Source organism: Condylostylus longicornis, unplaced genomic scaffold, assembly GCF_029603195.1.
Source record: "Condylostylus longicornis isolate FDR11 unplaced genomic scaffold, ASM2960319v2 ptg000031l, whole genome shotgun sequence".
Lineage (NCBI taxonomy): Eukaryota > Metazoa > Arthropoda > Insecta > Diptera > Dolichopodidae > Condylostylus > Condylostylus longicornis.
In genome coordinates, this window is record NW_026578000.1 from 2,505,631 (window position 1) to 2,525,090 (window position 19,460).

At 22.2% G+C, this 19,460-nt stretch overlaps 2 protein-coding genes across 14 annotated transcripts in view; both read left to right on the forward strand.

The window, feature by feature from the left end:
- Window positions 1-15,351, forward strand: part of LOC129608558 (muscle-specific protein 300 kDa) — a 257,736-nt gene extending 242,385 nt beyond the window's left edge. For 7 of the 13 annotated variants that reach the window (XM_055520156.1, XM_055520144.1, XM_055520154.1 and 4 more), the window contains 6 exons: window positions 973-3,932; window positions 5,485-5,523; window positions 5,737-6,360; window positions 7,507-7,648; window positions 8,209-8,282; window positions 9,343-15,351. In XM_055520156.1, the coding sequence (XP_055376131.1) occupies window positions 973-3,932; window positions 5,485-5,523; window positions 5,737-6,360; window positions 7,507-7,648; window positions 8,209-8,282; window positions 9,343-9,577 (4,074 nt within the window). In that variant the 3' untranslated portion in view covers window positions 9,578-15,351. The remainder of the gene's footprint in view (window positions 1-972; window positions 3,933-5,484; window positions 5,524-5,736; window positions 6,361-7,506; window positions 7,649-8,208; window positions 8,283-9,342) is intronic. The other 6 variants (XM_055520158.1, XM_055520147.1, XM_055520159.1 and 3 more) reach the window with 4 other exon arrangements.
- Window positions 15,352-17,778: 2,427 nt separating this feature from the next.
- On the forward strand, window positions 17,779-19,017 carry LOC129608379 (leucine-rich repeat protein 1-like). The gene is made up of 3 exons (XM_055519863.1): window positions 17,779-17,942; window positions 18,321-18,503; window positions 18,585-19,017. Exons 1-3 carry the CDS (start codon window positions 17,779-17,781, stop codon window positions 19,015-19,017), a joined length of 780 nt encoding a protein of 259 aa, XP_055375838.1.
- The last annotated feature ends 443 nt before the right edge of the window (window positions 19,018-19,460 follow it).

Consider the following 19,460-nt stretch of genomic DNA (forward strand, 5'->3'; position numbering starts at 1 on the left):
CATGAATATAAATGTGTGTATAGGTAAATTTATACAAACATATCTAAAAACGTTTTACAAAATATCGTTGCGTGACTAAATATTAAACAAAAAAATTTTTCAACAATAATTGCAAAAAGAAATAGAAAATAATAGAACCAAGAAAAAAAAATAAAATCAAAGCATTCCAATGTATAGATTCGCACTAATTCCACTTTAATTTGTACGTTTATGAAAGTTTAATTTTATTTATTTTCTATTGCACTTCTTGTGCAGTTGATTCTCATATAGATATATGTACATACATATCTGTGTGAAAATTTAATTGTTAATTTATACTATTCAATTTAAATTTCTAATTTTACATGCATATATATTTCTATATATAGTATCGTAATGTGTTATGTTTCTGATAATGACCTTCTAAAACTCCACATATTGTTACAAAACAAGCAATTGATAAATGTACAGGAATCATATGAACAATTTGTTTAGCAATATAAATTCTCGAATTTTTCGCAAACCTTCTAACCCACTCCTCATCAATAATAAATAGTAAATAAATGTTTTATTATAGTTTCATTACGAAAGGAAGATTAAATTAACTTAGTTCTTAACCCAATTTCGAAGTTTGTGGTTAAACTATAAAAATATATGCAACAATTTTTTTTTTAATTTAATTTGGGTTTTTTGGGTTTCTATGGGGGCCACATTTAACATTGAAAATTATTTGAAAATAATTAGATTTAAGTTTTTGTAGCATTATAATGTTGGATTTTGTATTTATAAAAAAAAATTTAAATCGATAATTGAAAGGATATTGAAATTTCATTTTGTTTTACAATAGTTTATGTTGTTGTTTTGTAATTTCTTCAAAAAAAATATTTGATTATAGATTAATCTCTTGAGTTTAACAAATTGAACTCTTATGTATTTTATCACAATAACAATATCCAAAATGTTTTAAAAATTAATTTTTTTCCTTTTTTTTAGGATATTAAACGAACTCCAAAAACTCAAGATGAAAGTGAACAACAGTTGAATACCTTAAGATCTCATTTATTAACATTAACTAAAACTGAAGAACAACTAAAAGATCTTCAAGATCGTAACTCAGATATGGAACAAGCATCTATTATTGAAGTTTTGGAGTTATGGCAACGTATTTTCCGTGATACCTTCCAAGAATATCATAGATTATCATCAAGATTAATACGTAGTCAAGATAGCGCACAAGCATTAAAATTATGGCGTCAATATTTACAACATGTACAATCTTTCCTATCATGTGCCATACCAGATGATTATTCAAGTCTTAAAGAACATCATCATTTATGTGAAATTCACCAGAATCTCTTAACTAGTCAACAATCAATTTTATCAATGTATTCAGAATCAGATCCAAGTGTTGCCGAACAATTTAATTCATTAACAAATATGCATAATGAAACTTTATCCAAAATTATGGATCGTAATAATGAAATTGAAAATCGTATCTCAACATGGAGTACATATCGTTCGGATATAAATAATTTACAAGAATGGCTAAAAGAATTAGAAAAAGAAAGATCAAATTTGCAATTAAGGTATATTAGTGTAAAAAGGGTACCAAAATTAAAACAAAAAATTGACTCATTATTACAAAATATACCAGTTGGCGAAAATATGGCCCAACAAATAAAAGAAGAACAAAGTAATTTATTAAAATTCTGTGATGATGCATTGGCTACCTCAATCCGTATGGAACATGCTTCAGTTAGTCAAAGAATTAATAATTTAAGAGCCGCTTTAGAAACATGGAAAGGTTTTCTCAATAAAATTGATAATTTAAAAAATACTTATGATAACAAAGTGTCCAAATTAAAATCAGAATTTGATGACGTTAATAAATTAATTGAAAATACAAATGAATCTATGCCAACAAATGCTAATTCTATTCAAGAACGTTTAGGGTTACTTCGAAATCAAAGAATGCGAATAGCAAACTTAATGCATGAACTTGAAAGTCTTAATGTCATCCAAGAGGAACTAAAAGAGTGTATTTCGCCGTATGATATGAAGTCAATACGACAGATGATTTGGATTCTCTGGCAACAACATTGTGATATTGATATGCAATTATCAACGTTAATAAATACTATCGAAGAACGTTTACAACTTAATACCTTCTTTAATACCAGATATGAAAAACTTTCACGTTGGATGAATGAAACCGAAAATCGTATTGATCGTGAAATGAACGCACCACACATCCGAAATCCAGAGGACGTTATCAAAAATTTAGAAAAAGAAATTGAATCAGAAATGCAACTACGTCAAAAAGAACGTGAGTGGATATTATCGACTGGCCGGGAATTATTTACAATGTACAATGAAAATACAGAAAATTCTGAGACAATCCGTAGTGAAGTTCAATATAAGACTGATAGTTTAATTGACCAATGGGAACGTCTAAAATATTTATGTAAACAACGTTCAAATAAATTGAATGATCTTAAAATGACAATACTAAGATTAGAAGATCGTATAGCTGATATTCGACAATGGCTTTTCCGAATGGAAACACAGCAAATAGCAAAACCATTAGTATTTGAATCATTTACACCGGAAATAATCGAAAAACAAATAAAAGATCATGAAGAAATTCAACATCAAATAGAAAATGAAAGTGGTAATATTGGTGAAATATTGAATCTCTGTGAAATGTTATTAAATGATGTTGATACTTGGAAAGTTCACTTTAATACTGCTCAAATTGCTACTGCTATCCAAGATATTGAAAGCAAATGGAAAAAAGTTTGTAACCTTTCAACAGAACGTAAGAAACGGATTATGAGTGTATGGAATTCATTGCAAGAAATTCAAAAAGCGACAGCTCAACATGAACCATGGTTACAAAATATCGATTCAGAACTTTTGAATTTAGAAAAAGATTTAGATAAATTACCAAAAGATAAAATATCAGAACACATTGAAAAAACAGATATTTTAATAAAACAAATTGAAAATCGTGATGCATCTTTGAAATCTTTTGAACAATTATATGGTAAATTAGCTATGACTGATGGGCTTGAAGCCGAAAATATCCAAAAATTACTTAGTCCATCAAAAGTTGCCATTACCAAGTGGAAGAGTTTGATTCCAAGAGCTCATGATGTTATTGGTAAATTGAATAAAGATATGCAAATTTATCGGGAATTTATAAATAATCACGGTAAAATTGTTATGGGACTATCTCAGATTGACGCTGAGTTAACACAATTACAACACCTAACAAAACCACATGAAATTTCTCCAGAGGAACAACAAAATAAAATTAATCGTCTAGAAAGAGAAGTTAAACAAATTGAAAATAATTTAAATGAAACTGATTCATTAGGTAATGATGTTCAAAATCGATTGAATACTAATGATGCTGCCAATATTGTACGTTTAATAACCGAATATCAATTACTTTGGAAAGATGTTAGCAGTCGTTTGATTATGATTAAAGCTGATATTGCGACTCGTTTAGCCAGTCAAGCTGCTAAAGTAGCTGCTGTTGCCGTAAAAGAAACAATTGAAACACCAAAACGTCTAGAAACTGATTCAGCTGTACAAGTTGATACATTAACCAAAAAGAAAATGTTACCACGTATGACTTCTATAACAGCTAAAGATGCATATATTATGGAATTAGCTACAGCTATTGCCGAATGCACATCAAATTTAGATGATTTGCAAAAAGCTATAACCGATCCAAATAAAAAACCGGGACCACAAAAAATATCAAAATTAATGGCAAGTTGTCAATCATCAGTTGAATTAATGCGTCATTTAAGTTCAACATTAATAAATGAATGCTCTGGTACTAATGAAGAAGCTGAAGTTGAAACTGTAACAGAATTATCTTTAAGATTTGATACATTAGTTTCGCAATGGAAGAGTAGACAACAAAAAGATCAAGAAGCAAGGTAAAATTAAAAACTTTATGCTGATATACAATCATTTGAGGGCTTTTGAGTTTTCTTTGTAATTAATTTTTTCATATTTATATCCTTCCTATTACAAAAAAGTAAATGTAGAATTCTACAGACATTTCCATATTTAGCTTTGATAAATTGTTTGAAGATCCTTTTTTCAAATTAAAAAAAAAGTATTTTTGATTAAAATAATAGAATAGTTAAACTCTTAAATGAAAAATTAAGATAAGTATAAATTTGTTACAAATGTAAGTTTTTTTGTATTTACCCCGTCCGTTAGATAAAGATCACAAATTTATAATAATCGTGTCATTAAAACTGAAGCTATTTAAATATATTTTAAGATAGGCCAAACTATGAAATAATGAAAAATTCAGTTTTGACAAAAATTATAGATCATCCTTGATTTTTGCCATTAAAATTATATTATCTAAACTCCTGCTGAATCCATCGATGATTTATAATTTTAAATAGTGTCTTTAAAATAGCTCTAGGAAATTGCCTTTCCCCAATAAATGTAAAAATGGATCAAAGTAAAGAATGATAATGATGAGACGTATTCCATCAAATGCAAATTTTCGGGAATAAGTTGTTACTGATTATAAATCCCAATTTTTTATGTTTCACTTTAAATTTTTCTGGTTAAAATTGAATGATGGCTTCCTTCCGTATCATATAAATAAGTAAAAGTATAACTCTAAACTTAAATACTATTTATTTTTATTTTAAATTTGTAGTTTTAGTTGTAAATAAACATAAATATAAATGAATGTTGCTAGCAAAATTTTATAAATTTCACTAAATATTTCGTGTATGTATATGATTAATTAATTTCAAAATTCCTAAAATTTTTTATAAAATTTTATTCGTTTTTTTTTGATCGATATAATTTTGTATGCAACATAATTTTATTATTATTAAGGTTTTTTTTTTATATTAATTAATTTAAAATTTGTATAATTTTGGGATATAATTTAGTTGTTTGGAAATTTTTAAATGTTTTACATTAATTTAAATTCAATAATATTTTTGTGAAATTATTGTAAAAAATCTGCATAATAACAAGTAATGAATAAATGAAATGTTTTAATTTATTTATAATGCAAAATGTATTTAAAATAGAAAAAATGTTTAAAATAATAAAAATTGTTTAAATAAAAATAATTCGTGATTACCACAATAAAAAAGCATAAATTTTGACTTCTCCACTCATAACGTACGTGAGAAGTTAATATTCTATATAATTTTCGGAATATTTTACAATTTAAAAATTTTAAACAAATATTCCAAATAACTACCTAATATATCAATAATATTTATATTAAGCTATACATAAATAATAATGAAAAAAATTAATTTTGGTTTTTGGTTTTTTTGTACTATTTTTCATGCTTCTAAAACATATGATGCTTTCGTAATTTAACCTATAAAAACACAACTAAAAAACATTCAATACTATATATAAAATTCTCCTTCCATCATATAACCATACAATAATTTCAATCAAAAAATATATAAAAATATATAAAATATCCTTCTAAAGAACATGCATAACTGCTGCTTACAACCTCATCTGTCCACAGTAAGTATTTTAGAATAAATTTTAACTAATTTTGCTTTTAATTTAATTTACGTTTTATAGTTTTTATTTATTTCATTAGCTGTATTGTACTGTACGCTTATCCAAATATTGTAAAATTCAAAAATCTTGTAAAATTCCAATATTTTATAAAATTCACAAAGAAAAAAATATTTAATTAGTCTCTTTTATAACTTTATAATTATATTATTTCAGTGATGCCGGTCGTCTTACGTGTCCATTATGTACACAAAGAAACTGGCAACAAATTGATAATGATCTATGGCGCCTGGAACAGTGGCTTCAATTTGCTGAGGGAACACAAAAAAATCAAGGCTCACCACCAAATAATATTGAACAGTTGGAAGATATTGTACAAGATCATCGGGAATTTTTATTAGATTTAGAAAGTCATAAAAGTATTATTGCATCCTTAAATGTTGTTGGTGATCATTTAGCAACACATACATTAGATACTGATAAAGCACAACAATTACGGAAACGTTTAGAAAAAAATAATGAACGTTGGAATAAAGTATGTTTAAATGCAACAAAATGGCAAAATTCATTACAAACAGCATTAATGGGTAATAAAGAATTTCATCAAATTATTGATGAATTATGTAAATGGTTACAAATGACTGAACAAAATATCAAAGCGTCAGAACCCGTTGATTTAACTGAAGAAAGAAGTTTATTAGAGGCTAAATTTAAAAAATTCAAAGAATTAAGATCTGAATTAGAACGTTGTGAACCTAGAGTTGTTAGCTTACAAGATGCTGCTGATCAATTATTAAAAGCAACAGCAAATAGTGAAGATTCAACAAATATATATACAAGGTAAAATAATAATTTTATGTTCGGAGGGGCGGATCGATTGCATAATATATGCAAAATATTTTTGTAGTCGGTACCGCGGCCGATATTATATATTACATATCGTGTATATATATACAATTATTTATCAAATATGTAGTGCTTTAATATTCAATGTTATTTTGTTTTGAAAATATTTCTCTTTTGAATATTTCCTTTATTACCTCTGTTTTTTTTAAATATTGATTCATATTATTTTAAAATTCAAATAATCATATAGAAGCCATTTTTTATTCAAATGTTATTTAAAAAAATGTACTTTTACAGAATACTATACCTAAATTAAATTATATTTTTATTTTATCTTATATATACAAAATGTTATTATAGTAAAATAATTTTAATATTCTTTCAAACACTCTAATAACAAAATTTAATAATAGTCCACATTAATACAATTACTTTTTAATAAAATTAATGAAATTATTAGAAAAAATTCAAAAATTATTAATATTACAATTAGATTTACAGTATATACATGTTGATTGAAATACTTATTGTTCCTAATAGAATAATACATTATATTTAACTAAATAATTTAGTTTAAGCTGCTTGTTTTGTTCTGATTTTAACTATATCAAAACATTCACAAGCTGAAAATCACGTAACTGAAATCATTTATCATTATACTACTTAATTATTAAACACATGTTTCAAATAGTACTTCATATTAAATATGAAGTTAACTCTTCTGTTAAAATTTTCAAACTCTAAATATAAAATAATTTAAATTTTAAAAATATTTTAGGGATTTGGTATTTAATATATTTTTATATACATAGATATTATTTTATTTTAGAATAATATAACATTTTCACATTCTACAGTAGTCTTCATTTAGAAAATATGTATGTTATAATGTTATAATTCATATTCCTCCATATTATTACAATCATATTACCTAAAAGTAAAATTTATTTAAAACATTCTTTCATAAACCATTATTTATTCTATATAATATATACTACATCAAAAAAAAACCATTTACATTTATAATTTTCTTCTACATACATGCATACATATGTTTTGTTTTTCGGACCGCCCGTTTTAACATCTTTTTTGCTTTTTTAAATAGATCTAATACTACATGCCAAAACTAAAATTTTAAAGAACACTTTCCAGGTTAACTGATTTAAGGCTAAGATTACAATCCCTTAGAAGATTATCTGGAATATATATTGTTAAATTAGGAGCTGTTCTAGGTTATGACAGTGACAATTTAGGAGTATCATTACATGCTTTATCAAGTGAGGTAAGAAAAAGAAACATTAATTTAAAAGAAATAAAAAAATCATAAAGAAATTAAAATAAATAAAAAAATAGAAGATTTTTTTTTATACATAAATATTGAAAATTTTTAGGAATCATGTTTCTTTATTTATTTATTAAATTAGACATGTTTTAATTTATATCTAAACAATTTTGGATATAAGAAATATAATATGAATTCCAAAAACTTTTCAAAAATATAAAAAGTTTTGCGTGTTTTTAAATAAATAAATAAATATAATAATAATAATAATATGTAGGCTGTATTTCTTTGGTACTTTAAATTAATTGAATTTGAATATTATATTATTAATATTGATTTAATTTTATAAAGATCACGTTTTAATTAAATAAAAATTGGTATTCTCTGCATTTTGTTATTTTTTTTTGTATTTTTATCAATTTTAATTTTATATAATTTAAATTTCATATTATTTTTTATATTTTATTTATTATATACCTTATTTATTTTATTATACATTTGTTTTTCTATTTTTATTATTATAATTTTCTTGATTTTGGTAAAATTATAAATATAAGCAGCTTCTGGAAGGATCAAGGATCCAGCCATCTTCTTCTTCTGTTCTGGCAACATCACATTCCACTGACAGTGCAAAGTAAATATTGTAGATTTATAATTTTATTTGTTTATTTATTAATTTTTTCATGTTTTTATTTCTTAAAAATTTTTAAACTGGATTTCTACAAAAAAAAAAGTAAAATTTAAAATATAAATGTGGAAAAAGAATTTTTTTTTTGTGTGTGAAAAATGTTTTGAATTGATTTTATAAAACACTGTTTGCACCATTATTATGTAAATAAATTTAAAAAAAAAATAATTTTGCTCTAAGTTGTATGCGAATTTCCAGTAAACTAAATTAAAATTAACTTAAATAACTTATGTGACTGATAAACATTTAATATTTGAAATTACAATTTGGAATTGTAATAATTAAATTTTAGACAATATTTAAACAATTTTGTCAAATATTATGGTACTTCATAAAAACATTCTGCATCATGTATTAAATTTATCGAAAAAACTGTGTTGTTCCGATAAATCAAGCATTAAACCAATAAAATTATGTTTAACAATTATACTGAATCTAAATTAGTAATTGATATAAAAGCATCCATTATTTTTTATACTTGGCATTAAATTTGATACTTCAAAATTTTAATATGTATGATAATGCAATTTGTTTGATAAAATTTTCTTAATGATGATTCGCATACAATTCAAAAATATTAATTAAATGCATGCATTATTTAACTATTTGTATATACATTAATGATTTTAATTTGCAAATATTTAAAAACATTGATAAATATTATAAAAATTAAGTATTTACTTATTATGTTATTATCTACTATATACCATGCAAACTATATATGTATTTTTGTCTCTAAATTGTTCAATATAATTTTAAAGATATTATATTTTATAAAATATATAAACAAATTAATAATGAAAGATTAAAAAATTTGAAATAAGCAATTTTATTTCTTTGAGAAAGATTTGCAATTGAAACAATTTAATATTAAAATGATGTGTATATTTAAAATTAGTTTATTAATTTAAAAAATATATGTACAAACTGAAACAATAATTAATTAAATATTATAATTATACAATTTTTTTAATAATATTCTTTTTTTTTTCATAAAATTTTATAGTATCGACGATATAAATACCGACGAAGAGATCAATACAACCGTACTTGCGAGAGGTTATCGATTTTTAGGCCGAGTAATACGTGCCTCACTACCTATTCAAGCTCTCATGCTATTACTTTTGGGTGTTGCCACACTTGTCCCCCACGGTGATGATTATACATGTATGTTTTCAAATACATTTGCTAGAAGTTTAGAACCGATGTTAACTTACCCAAATGGACCACCACCTATATAGAATTTAACAAATATTATTAATAATCAAGATACAAATGATGGATAACAAAAATTTTCAAATTTAGAATAATAAAATAAATAAAATAGGACTATATATTTCAATATTATACTATTTATCAAACCTGAAAAACGAACGGATATAATTATGATATACATATACAATATACCATTATGTACCCAAATAATAAATAACAAAATTTGAATTAAAAATAAAAGAAAAAAAAGTGAAAACGTTTTATTATAAGCATAATAATAAACATGTACATTTTTTTTCTTTTATTTTGAAAGTATTGTATTTCCAAATGGAAAATTCTTTAATTGAAACATTTTCTTTTCAATGGTTCATCTTACAACAACAAGATAAAAGTATTTAAAAATATATAAAATTTCAATTTAAATGCGGAAAACAAAAAAACAAAAAAAAACTTAAATTTCAAAATTTAATTATTTAAAAAAAAATTATAATTAAATAAAAAAGAAATAAATAAATAAACAAAATTGAATGCTGTGAATTTGTAATTTGATGTAGTAGAAGAAAAGTTGAAGAAAAAAATACATATAAAAAAATAACAATAATTATAATTTTATAAAATTTGAGAATATTATAAAAAATAGCAAAAAGAAAAGTTTTTTTTCCTTTCTTTTGTAATTAATCTAAAAATAAAAGTAAAATAACGCGATTGGAAATTTAAAATATGTATATACATATATATATAGTAAAATACATGTATATATATATATATATATAGGTATATATATGTATATATATATATATATATATATATATATATATATAAATTTGAAAAAGAAAAAACAAGAAAATTGCCTTCAATGTTACTATAATATGATAGTTATATAATTAAATAAATAAATTAATAATCCAATAATATTTAAAAAAAAATTGCAAAAATAAAATCAGAAAAAAAACTTCAAATAAATTTTGAATTAAATTTAGATTATATAAGTAATAAGTATATATATATGGATAAATATATATTAGAAATAATATTGTAAGAAATTTAATTATTAAAAATTGAAATAAAAAAAAAAATAAAGAAATTCAATAAAAATTTATACCTAAGCAAAAAAAAAATTTACAAGAAATAATTAAAAATAAAACAGAAAAATCAATCGTTTAAAATATGAAATAAAAACGAATTTACAAGTATATATGTATGTACGTATTTATATAATATGTACATTAAATTTAAACAACAAAATATTAAAACACAAAACAAAAACAAATGTAATAGAAATAAAATACAAAAACCCATTAAAAAAGGAAATTTTTAGGAAAAACAAAAATTACAATACAAATTTTTTTAAATCATTAATTAATTAATTAAAAAAAAATATAATTATTATGCTTTATTATTTCTTTTATATTAAATGTAATGATCAACAAAATTAACTCATAAATTTATTTAAATAAAATAAAACATAGGAAATATAGTAGAGATAAAATAAAACAAGAGCTTTCAAAACTTTTATACAAAACAAAAATCATAAAATATTCAATTCACAATAAATTTCAAAATCACCACATTGCAATTCACATTAAAAAGGAGATTATGAATATTTATAGTCGCAATTTAAAAGAAAATATTCTTTTTATGTTTTTATATTTTCAAAAAAATAAACAAATACACAAAATCATTTTAAATAAATATACAAATTTTTTATTGCAAAAAATCTATTCAAAAAAAAAAATTAAAATAATTTAAAAATTATTAGACAAGTATTTCTTTTTGAATATTTTTTTAACTACATTTATTCAAGCTATATTTTGAGTACAGAAATAGCCGACAAAATGTCATACCAAAACTCCTGATTTCTAATTCTATTACCAGAACATTATTAGTTGATTGATTTACCTTTATTTTTTATTATAAAAATTCTTGTAAAAAATTTATTTTTTTTTTATTGATATTTCTCAAATAATTTAAACGACTCACAAAAACTTAAATAAATTTGATATTGATTTGTATTTCTTACAATATAAAAAGCAAATATATGAAATAAAATTATATATATAATATATATATATATATATATTATATATATACAAATGTATATATATCTATATGAAATAGTACTATTAAAAGACTCAGACTAATTTATCATAACAAATATAACCCAAGGAAGAATAAGAATAATAAAATAAAATCAAATAAAATAAAATTGCTTTATAATTAAAATTTAAAAATGAGAAAATAAAAAAAAAGACAGCAATCAAAATTACAAAAATTATACTTTATATTTTAAATCACGATTTAGAATTTTAAAAAACAAACAAAAGTAACAAAAACTCTTAGGCTTATAAATAAAAAAAACAACCAACGCACATCACTTCTATCAAAAAATTCGCAATATATAAATAAAAAAAAAAAATTACACAGTTTTTTAAAAAAAATTTCTTTTCCTTAATTTTATTATAAAATTTTTTTTTTCTTGTTTTTTTTTCTAATTTTTCAATATTTCTTACAATTGTTTCAATCAATGTTTTTTATTTTCTTCAATAATTTATTGGATTAAATTGTATTAATTTTTTTTATTTAATTATTTTTTTTGTTTTTTCTTATGCCTTTTTAAATATATATACATATGTATTTTTTATTATTTGATTTTAATTTTAAACAGAAAGTTAATTTTATAATTAAAACTCAAATCCAGAAAAATTATGGCAATTTTATATAATTTTATGTTTATAACAAAAATAGAAAAATTAAATTTAATTTATTAAAAGATATAAAATTTTCTTCAATTTGTTATTTATTTATTTATTTTTTTTTTGTTTATTATATTTAAAAAAATTTTTGTTTATTATATTTAAAAAAAAAATCCTGACATTTGTTTTTTTTTTGTTAATAAGCCATATATAAAATAATTGTGACTTAATATCCAATAACACAAAGAAGTTTGAACGTTCTAAAATTTGATTTTGCTAGGGGTTTCAAACAAAATAATAAATTAACTTTTTTTTATCTCGCTACGGGCTTATTCTATTAAATTCAAAATATTTTTTTATTATAAAGGTGACCCTAAAATATACAAAATTTATAATAATTTCTAAATCCAAAAAAAATTTAAAGTTTTTTTTTTGAAAATATATTTATGTATGTATATGTTATCTCCCAAACATACTTCATAAATATGTTTTTAAAAAACTAAAAATTTTTAATTTTTTTTTTTCTTACTATAAAAATATTTTCTTTCAACTCATTATCTACATATTTTTTTTTTGTATTAAAATATACATATGGTTTATTATATTATTTTACATTTACAAATATTTCAAATTTTGTGCTTTTCTATATTATAAAGTATTTCAAAATTTGTATAAAATTGTAAAAACAAACAAAGTTTTCTCGCATTCTCAAATAAAAAAGAAATAGATCAAGAACATTATAATTATAGGAACCTTTAATTATATATAAAAAAAAATTTTACAACATAATAGAAAAGAAAAAAAAATTATTTTCTATAAAAAAAAAAAAATAAAATTATTTTTTTAATACATAACATTTATATTTAAAATATAATTTAATCTCAAATAAAAACATTGCCATATCCAAATTGAAAAAAAGGTTCCTTCATCACAATAAAATCAAAAGAATGTACGTGCGTACGTACGTTTTATTTTAAAAGAAAATAATTAAAAAATATCATCAGGGTTTTTTTTCGAAAATTCTATATTCTCCTTCACATTCAATCAAGGAGGTCAATAAAATTCAGACATTTTGCAATGAGAAATAAGAATATCATTTATTAATTATATTTTACAAGAGAAAGTTAAATTCTCTTAAAAATTTATTTAATAACATTTTCTCTTGTTTAAATTCAATATATTCAGAATTTTCGAAAAAAAAAACAAAACTCTCTATTTTTAGCTTTTTAATTTTTTTTTTGTCTAGAATAATAGAAATTTGTATTTCATTCTCAGTTCATTTAATGCGCTGTTAAAATTTTTTTTTAGTATATAAAAAAAAACAATTACATAAAAGATTCTAAGTAATACATAATTTTTTGGTGCTAATTTTCGCTGATATATAAAAAAAGAAATGAATAACAATAATTTTTTTTATTTATATTAAAAAAATGTTTTCTTATAAAATAGAAACACTATAAAAAATATATAAAAAACAAATTTATATTATGTTGTTGTTAAGCACGCGATTTAAAAATTTAATTTTTAAATGAATATTTAAAAAAAAATATAAATGAAAAAATAAAAAAAAAATAAAAACTCTGTTAAAATATTAATTAATTATAATTTTTAAATAATTTAAAATTTAATTGTAAAATGTATTTTATTTTTTAATTTTTACAAATTTGTTTTTTTTTTATTTTTTAAATGATCCCTCCATTAAAAATTGCTTTTAATTAAAATTAAATCACTAGACAGTAAAAAAAACAAATACAATGTTATATAAAATTTATTTTCATTTTGAAACAAAAAAAAAAAAACACAAACAATAAAAAAAATTAAACAAAAATTAAAAAAAAAGAATACAAACCCACAAAAAAAAAATAAACAAAAAATTAATATTTTAATAAAATTTTTTTGAAGAAAAATAAAAACTACAAAAAAAATAATGCAAAAACAAAAATCAATGAACTATAGAAAAAATATTTATATAAAATATTTTTTTTTAACTAAAATCTGTTATTGAATGCAATTTTTTTATTTTATTCCCTAATTGAATTTAATAATTAGGGAATTGAGTTGTTTTCCCTTTGTAATTAAAAGATCTAAGGAAAATTTTTTAAAGTAATTTGATGCTCTCATTCTTTGAAAGTAAATTAGGTAAAAAACTAATACAATTAAAAAAAAAAAACAAATAATATTGAACAGCAAAAAATCTTTTTTGAAAATATTGTAGTATTTTATTAGATAAAATAACAAATTTAGATCTTTCTAAATATAATTTTAAGTTATCATAAAAATTACGAAATCGAGAATATTGTCAGTTTAATTATGAAGTCAAAGACGATTTTATAGTCTTAAATTTAAAAACACTTAAAAATAAAAAAAAGAAAAATTGCATTCAGAAAAAAAAAATTTCCTATTTTTTACTTTTAAAAACCAAAAAAGTAAAACACAAAAAAATTCATTTAATTTATTTGTTTTTTTAAAATTAAATTTATTTTCAGTTATTTTTATAAAATTTCCCTTCATAGTTAAAAACCGAAAGATTTGAAACTCTAAATACAATAAATAAATAATAAAAAAAAATCATAGCAACATTTAAGAATAAAAATAAAAAATATAAAAACAGCAATAATTTAGAGAAAAATTAAAAACAAATAAATTAAATATGAAAAATTACAAAAACAAATGTAAACAAAAAAAAAAAAAGAAAATATTAACGACATTTATATAGTTAGGATACATTAAATTTATTATATATATATATGTATATATACATGTATATATATACATTAAAAAAATAAATAAAAAAGAAAAATAAAAATACAAAAAAGGTAAAAAAAAACATGTTAGGATGGTCTTTTATTTTTTAGTTTTCTTCTCTTGTTTTTTTTTTTAATTTTGCTTTTAAACAAAAATATTTTTTTTGTTTTTTATTTAATTTTATAATATTTTTTTTTTAATTTTTTACACCATAAATAATCAATTTTATAATTGTTAAAATATTTTATTATTACAAATTTAAATTTATTATATATGAAAGATTTTTATCATTATTGTATTTGAATTTTTTTTTCTCTTTTTATTTTTTAAATTACAAAATGCAAAAAATAATATAAATATAATATAAAAAAAAAATATATAAATGAGTATTTTATTTAAATGAATTACGAACTTTTTTCAAAACAAAAATTCTTAGCAAAATCAATCCCCTCTATTATGTGTATCGGTATCGGCCGATAAACGATAATTTATCGGCAAAATTTTGCGTTTCTATTACCAACATTGTTTATCGGTAAATTTTATCGGAGTCGGGAAAGCTTTTTTTCCCTGTATAGGAAACGTATTAGCTGGTATTATGAAAACAGTAAATTGTCGGGTTTTCACCGATTTAAAAGCGGGTACAAATTTTTAGACGACAGATTTTTTTTTTTGTAAAATCTTCATTTTATCAAGGAAACTGGTGTAATTAATTGCTTTTTTAAAATGTAAGCATTTTTTCTAAATTATTTTCTTTCAAAATGTTATTCATATATTTTATTTAGGAGTAAAATCGTAAGCAATAAAAAACAAATTGCGCGGTTAGTAGAAAAAATGGAAGAAGACTTAAACCTAGCAAGGAATGATAATCTGAAATTCTGGATAAACCTAAAAAATGTGTACATATTATATAAATAATAAAATAAAATAGGTACATAAACATACATTTTGTTGTCTAAATCCAATGAATTTCTTATATGTATGTCGTCTTTGGATAGCTTGCGTTTCTTCACTTACTACCGTTTCTTCACTTTCAAAATATAATGCACGCGACATTTTCCCGATATATGTATATTTTTATTTTACAAATTTAACCGAAAATAATTTGCTTACAACAACTTTTTAGCACATCAAAACCAAATTCAAAATAGTTTTAAAAATTTTTTGAAAATAACTTTTGAAAGAAAACAAATGTCATTAGAAAAAAAAAACTTTTTCTCCAATTTACAAAAACAAAAATTTGTATGAAAAAGCTTTTTTTAATCGGTTGACATATTTTTATCGGTATTGGTTCATAATACAGAAGAAACCTAAAACCGATTAGAACTGCCGATAATATATCGGCCGATACCGATGTTCATAATAGAGGGGAATGTTAGACAGATGCAAAGTGAGGATAATTCTGCAAAATGAGGATACATTAAGTTCGACAAGAGTTCTCAACACTTCACTGAGCAACACCTTAAATTACAAAAGAAAATAATGAAATATAATCAGCCCTATTATGAATTTTGTTCGTAGCCCTGTAATCCGGGAAATTACGAATATCATATTGTCAATTCCGAATTACTAAAATGAGGTTTACGTTTATGCACGCTGCACTGAAAGTTCTACATTAGAACTAAAATTTCTAAGCCACAGCGTTAAACAGTATGCAAAAACTTCAGCTAAGTTTTTTCAAGTTTACGCAGTCTATAAATTCTGAAACTTCTAAATAATCAATCGTTCGAAAATAACAGAAATTACATTGTTTATGAAATAGTATCGCAATACTTTTCGCCCTCCAGTTCACTGTAAAATATGGAAATTTTAACAAGATTTGAAGACTTAAAGAAAACTTACTTTAATAATCCTTCAATATCTGAATCTGCCATTTTGAAATTTAAAATTTTTTTGAATTTAAAATTTGAAAAAAAAAAGAAGTTTGAGGAGGCAGGGACAAAATTTAAACGTTACATGTCTGCGTTACATTTCTGACATTCTTTTAATAAATATTGAATTTTCGAACGCACTTTATTGCAGCCAGTAATTTCCGAACGATCTATATTTTTAGTGTATGTAGCGTAAATTTTCGAACGTGCTACAAGCTAGAACTATTCTAGAGCTGAATAAACGAAAACCCCCAAATTGTACTCCAAATATTCGTAGAGTATTCATAAATAAAAATAATTTTGATATCAAGTAAAAGTATATGTTAAAAGTGTCCATTAAAAAAATAATCGAACGTGACGAATTAAAGAGAACGATCGTTTTACATTTTTCTCTAAAATTAAAAATTCTGTTTTCTTTTCCTCTAACCCAGCTACAAAGGGAAATGAATTCTTAATTGCTAAAAGAAACTGTTTGGGAGGTGGTTCATTCAAATATCAATTAAAAAAAATATAAATGAAGCTGGGTTGATGAATGTTGAAATAATATACTGATTTTAACACTACGAAAAATGGTGCTGCCATTTCTGATTCATAATCTTTTCGAGAAAACAAAAAGTTCATTTTTTTCAAAAGTTTCAGTGTTACAGAAAATGTTTTAATTTCACCGTATAACGACATAACATTAGTGAAAAGTGACTTTGTTTACTATAGCAAAATTTTGAATCAGAAAATAAAAAATATATCAGTAGCAGCTACTCAAAACAATTTCCAACTCTACTCCAATTGAATGTAACTTAAAGATTGACAGTTCCTGGTATTTGACAATAATTGATTGGCGCAAAATTTATTAATTGTCAAATCATTCAAAAATAATGTTCCTTAAATATAAACAAAACCATTTTGTTTTTAAATTAAGAAAAAATGAAAATTGCATGTGAAACTCAAATTATCTATAGACAATTGTCTAATAACTTAACCAATAAAACTGTGAAATCAACATTGTCAGTTGGAATTCATCCACCCAGAAAAGAAGATGGCCAATTGTTTATTATGCTCTTTACTCCGCAGCACAAAAATGGAATCAAGTATAAAGTAAAAGATAATATTATTAAAATATTTACCCGATTTATTACTGATGGGAAAGCTACTATTTCGTTTAAAGTCCCTGAACACGATATTTTGATCAAGTGCAATCTTATTCAATTGAAATCTTTTTTAACGACTTTGAAACTAGGATTAGAGGGGAAAGCTGAATTTAACAAAATCTGTTTAAGCACATTAGCTACAACAAGCATTCCACAAAAGTCACACCCGATTAAAAAGTTTACGATTTTGAAAAAAAGTGAATTTCCTATTCACGGTATTCCAAAAACAGTGGAAATTTTAACGATTTCTGGAATAAACAGGCCAAAAGTCGATTCACAAATTCTTTTTTTAAAAAATTTAACAAATCTTAATTTAAGCGAAAATAGTATTACTAAAATACCCAAGGAACTTGGAAAACTTAAATTAACAGAATTAGATCTGTCCAATAATAACTTGGGAGAAAATCAATCAAATAAAGATTGGGAATGGATCACAAATGGAAGTATCTTGAACAGTTTAAGATCATTAAATTTAAGTAAAAATAAGTTATCTTATTTCCCGTACAATATTGTTAAGATGAAAAACTTGACAACTCTAAAGTTAAACGAAAATAGCATAAAAAAAATTCCTTTTGCAATTAGGAGATTGAATAATCTAAAGTTTTTACATATCTTTTCGAATAAACTGGAATCTTTACCAAATAGTCTTAATTATATTCACTTGGATACATTAGATGTTTGGAATAACAATTTTCAATCACAATCTCTTGATGCACAAATTACAAGCAAAGCAAAAGGATATATACCACCTCTTTGGGAAATGGCAGCTCGTGTCGTTGAATCCAAAAGTCTGTCATATAATTCATCAACAATTCCAAGTATACTTGTTGATATTATGTCTGAAAGTCCGCTTTGTGTTTGCGGTTTGTTAAGTTTTTCATCACAAATTTATGAAAGATCAGCAATTATAAGTTTAGATCATGTTAAACATTTAGTTTTTAGCAGAGAACAACCTATTTATCAAGATTGTGCTGCTTGCAGTGATAAGTGCGTTTCAAAATTGTATTCTAATTGATTATTTAAGTTTTACATTTATGTATGTATATATATTTATTTTGTTAAAGTTAAGTTTAATAAGTGGAAAAAAAATTTTCAAATAATTATTTATTTATTTTAAACATTGTTTAATTTTCCAATTTGTCAAAAATGAATTATGCGTATTACGGAAAATTAATTTCGTTCTCTCTTAAGGTTTTGGTAGATTACTCTTTATAATAGATGTCGCTGATTAATAAAATAAAAATATTGATTTTTAGAACTTCAATATAGTGTATAATGAATTAAAAAAATGTTAGATGTCGCAGTTTATAAAACAAAGCCTTAGATCGCAATTGTAATAATTTAATAATGAAAATTGCTCTTTAATACAATATTACATTATTAAGATTTAGATGTAGGAGGAAACTTCCTTAATTTCAAAATATAATTTTTGGGAAAATAATGATACAAAAACGCTTT

Excerpts from the sequence above, each read along its gene's own strand:
- LOC129608379 (XM_055519863.1), top strand. The coding sequence starts at position 17,779 with ATGAAAATTGCATGTGAAACTCAAATTATCTATAGACAATTGTCTAAT. Across the intron at positions 17,943-18,320 it reads CAGCACAAAAATGGAATCAA|CGAAAATAGTATTACTAAAA; the intron begins GTATAAAGTAAA and ends TCTTAATTTAAG. Across the intron at positions 18,504-18,584 it reads AATAAGTTATCTTATTTCCC|GAGATTGAATAATCTAAAGT; the intron begins GTACAATATTGT and ends TTTTGCAATTAG.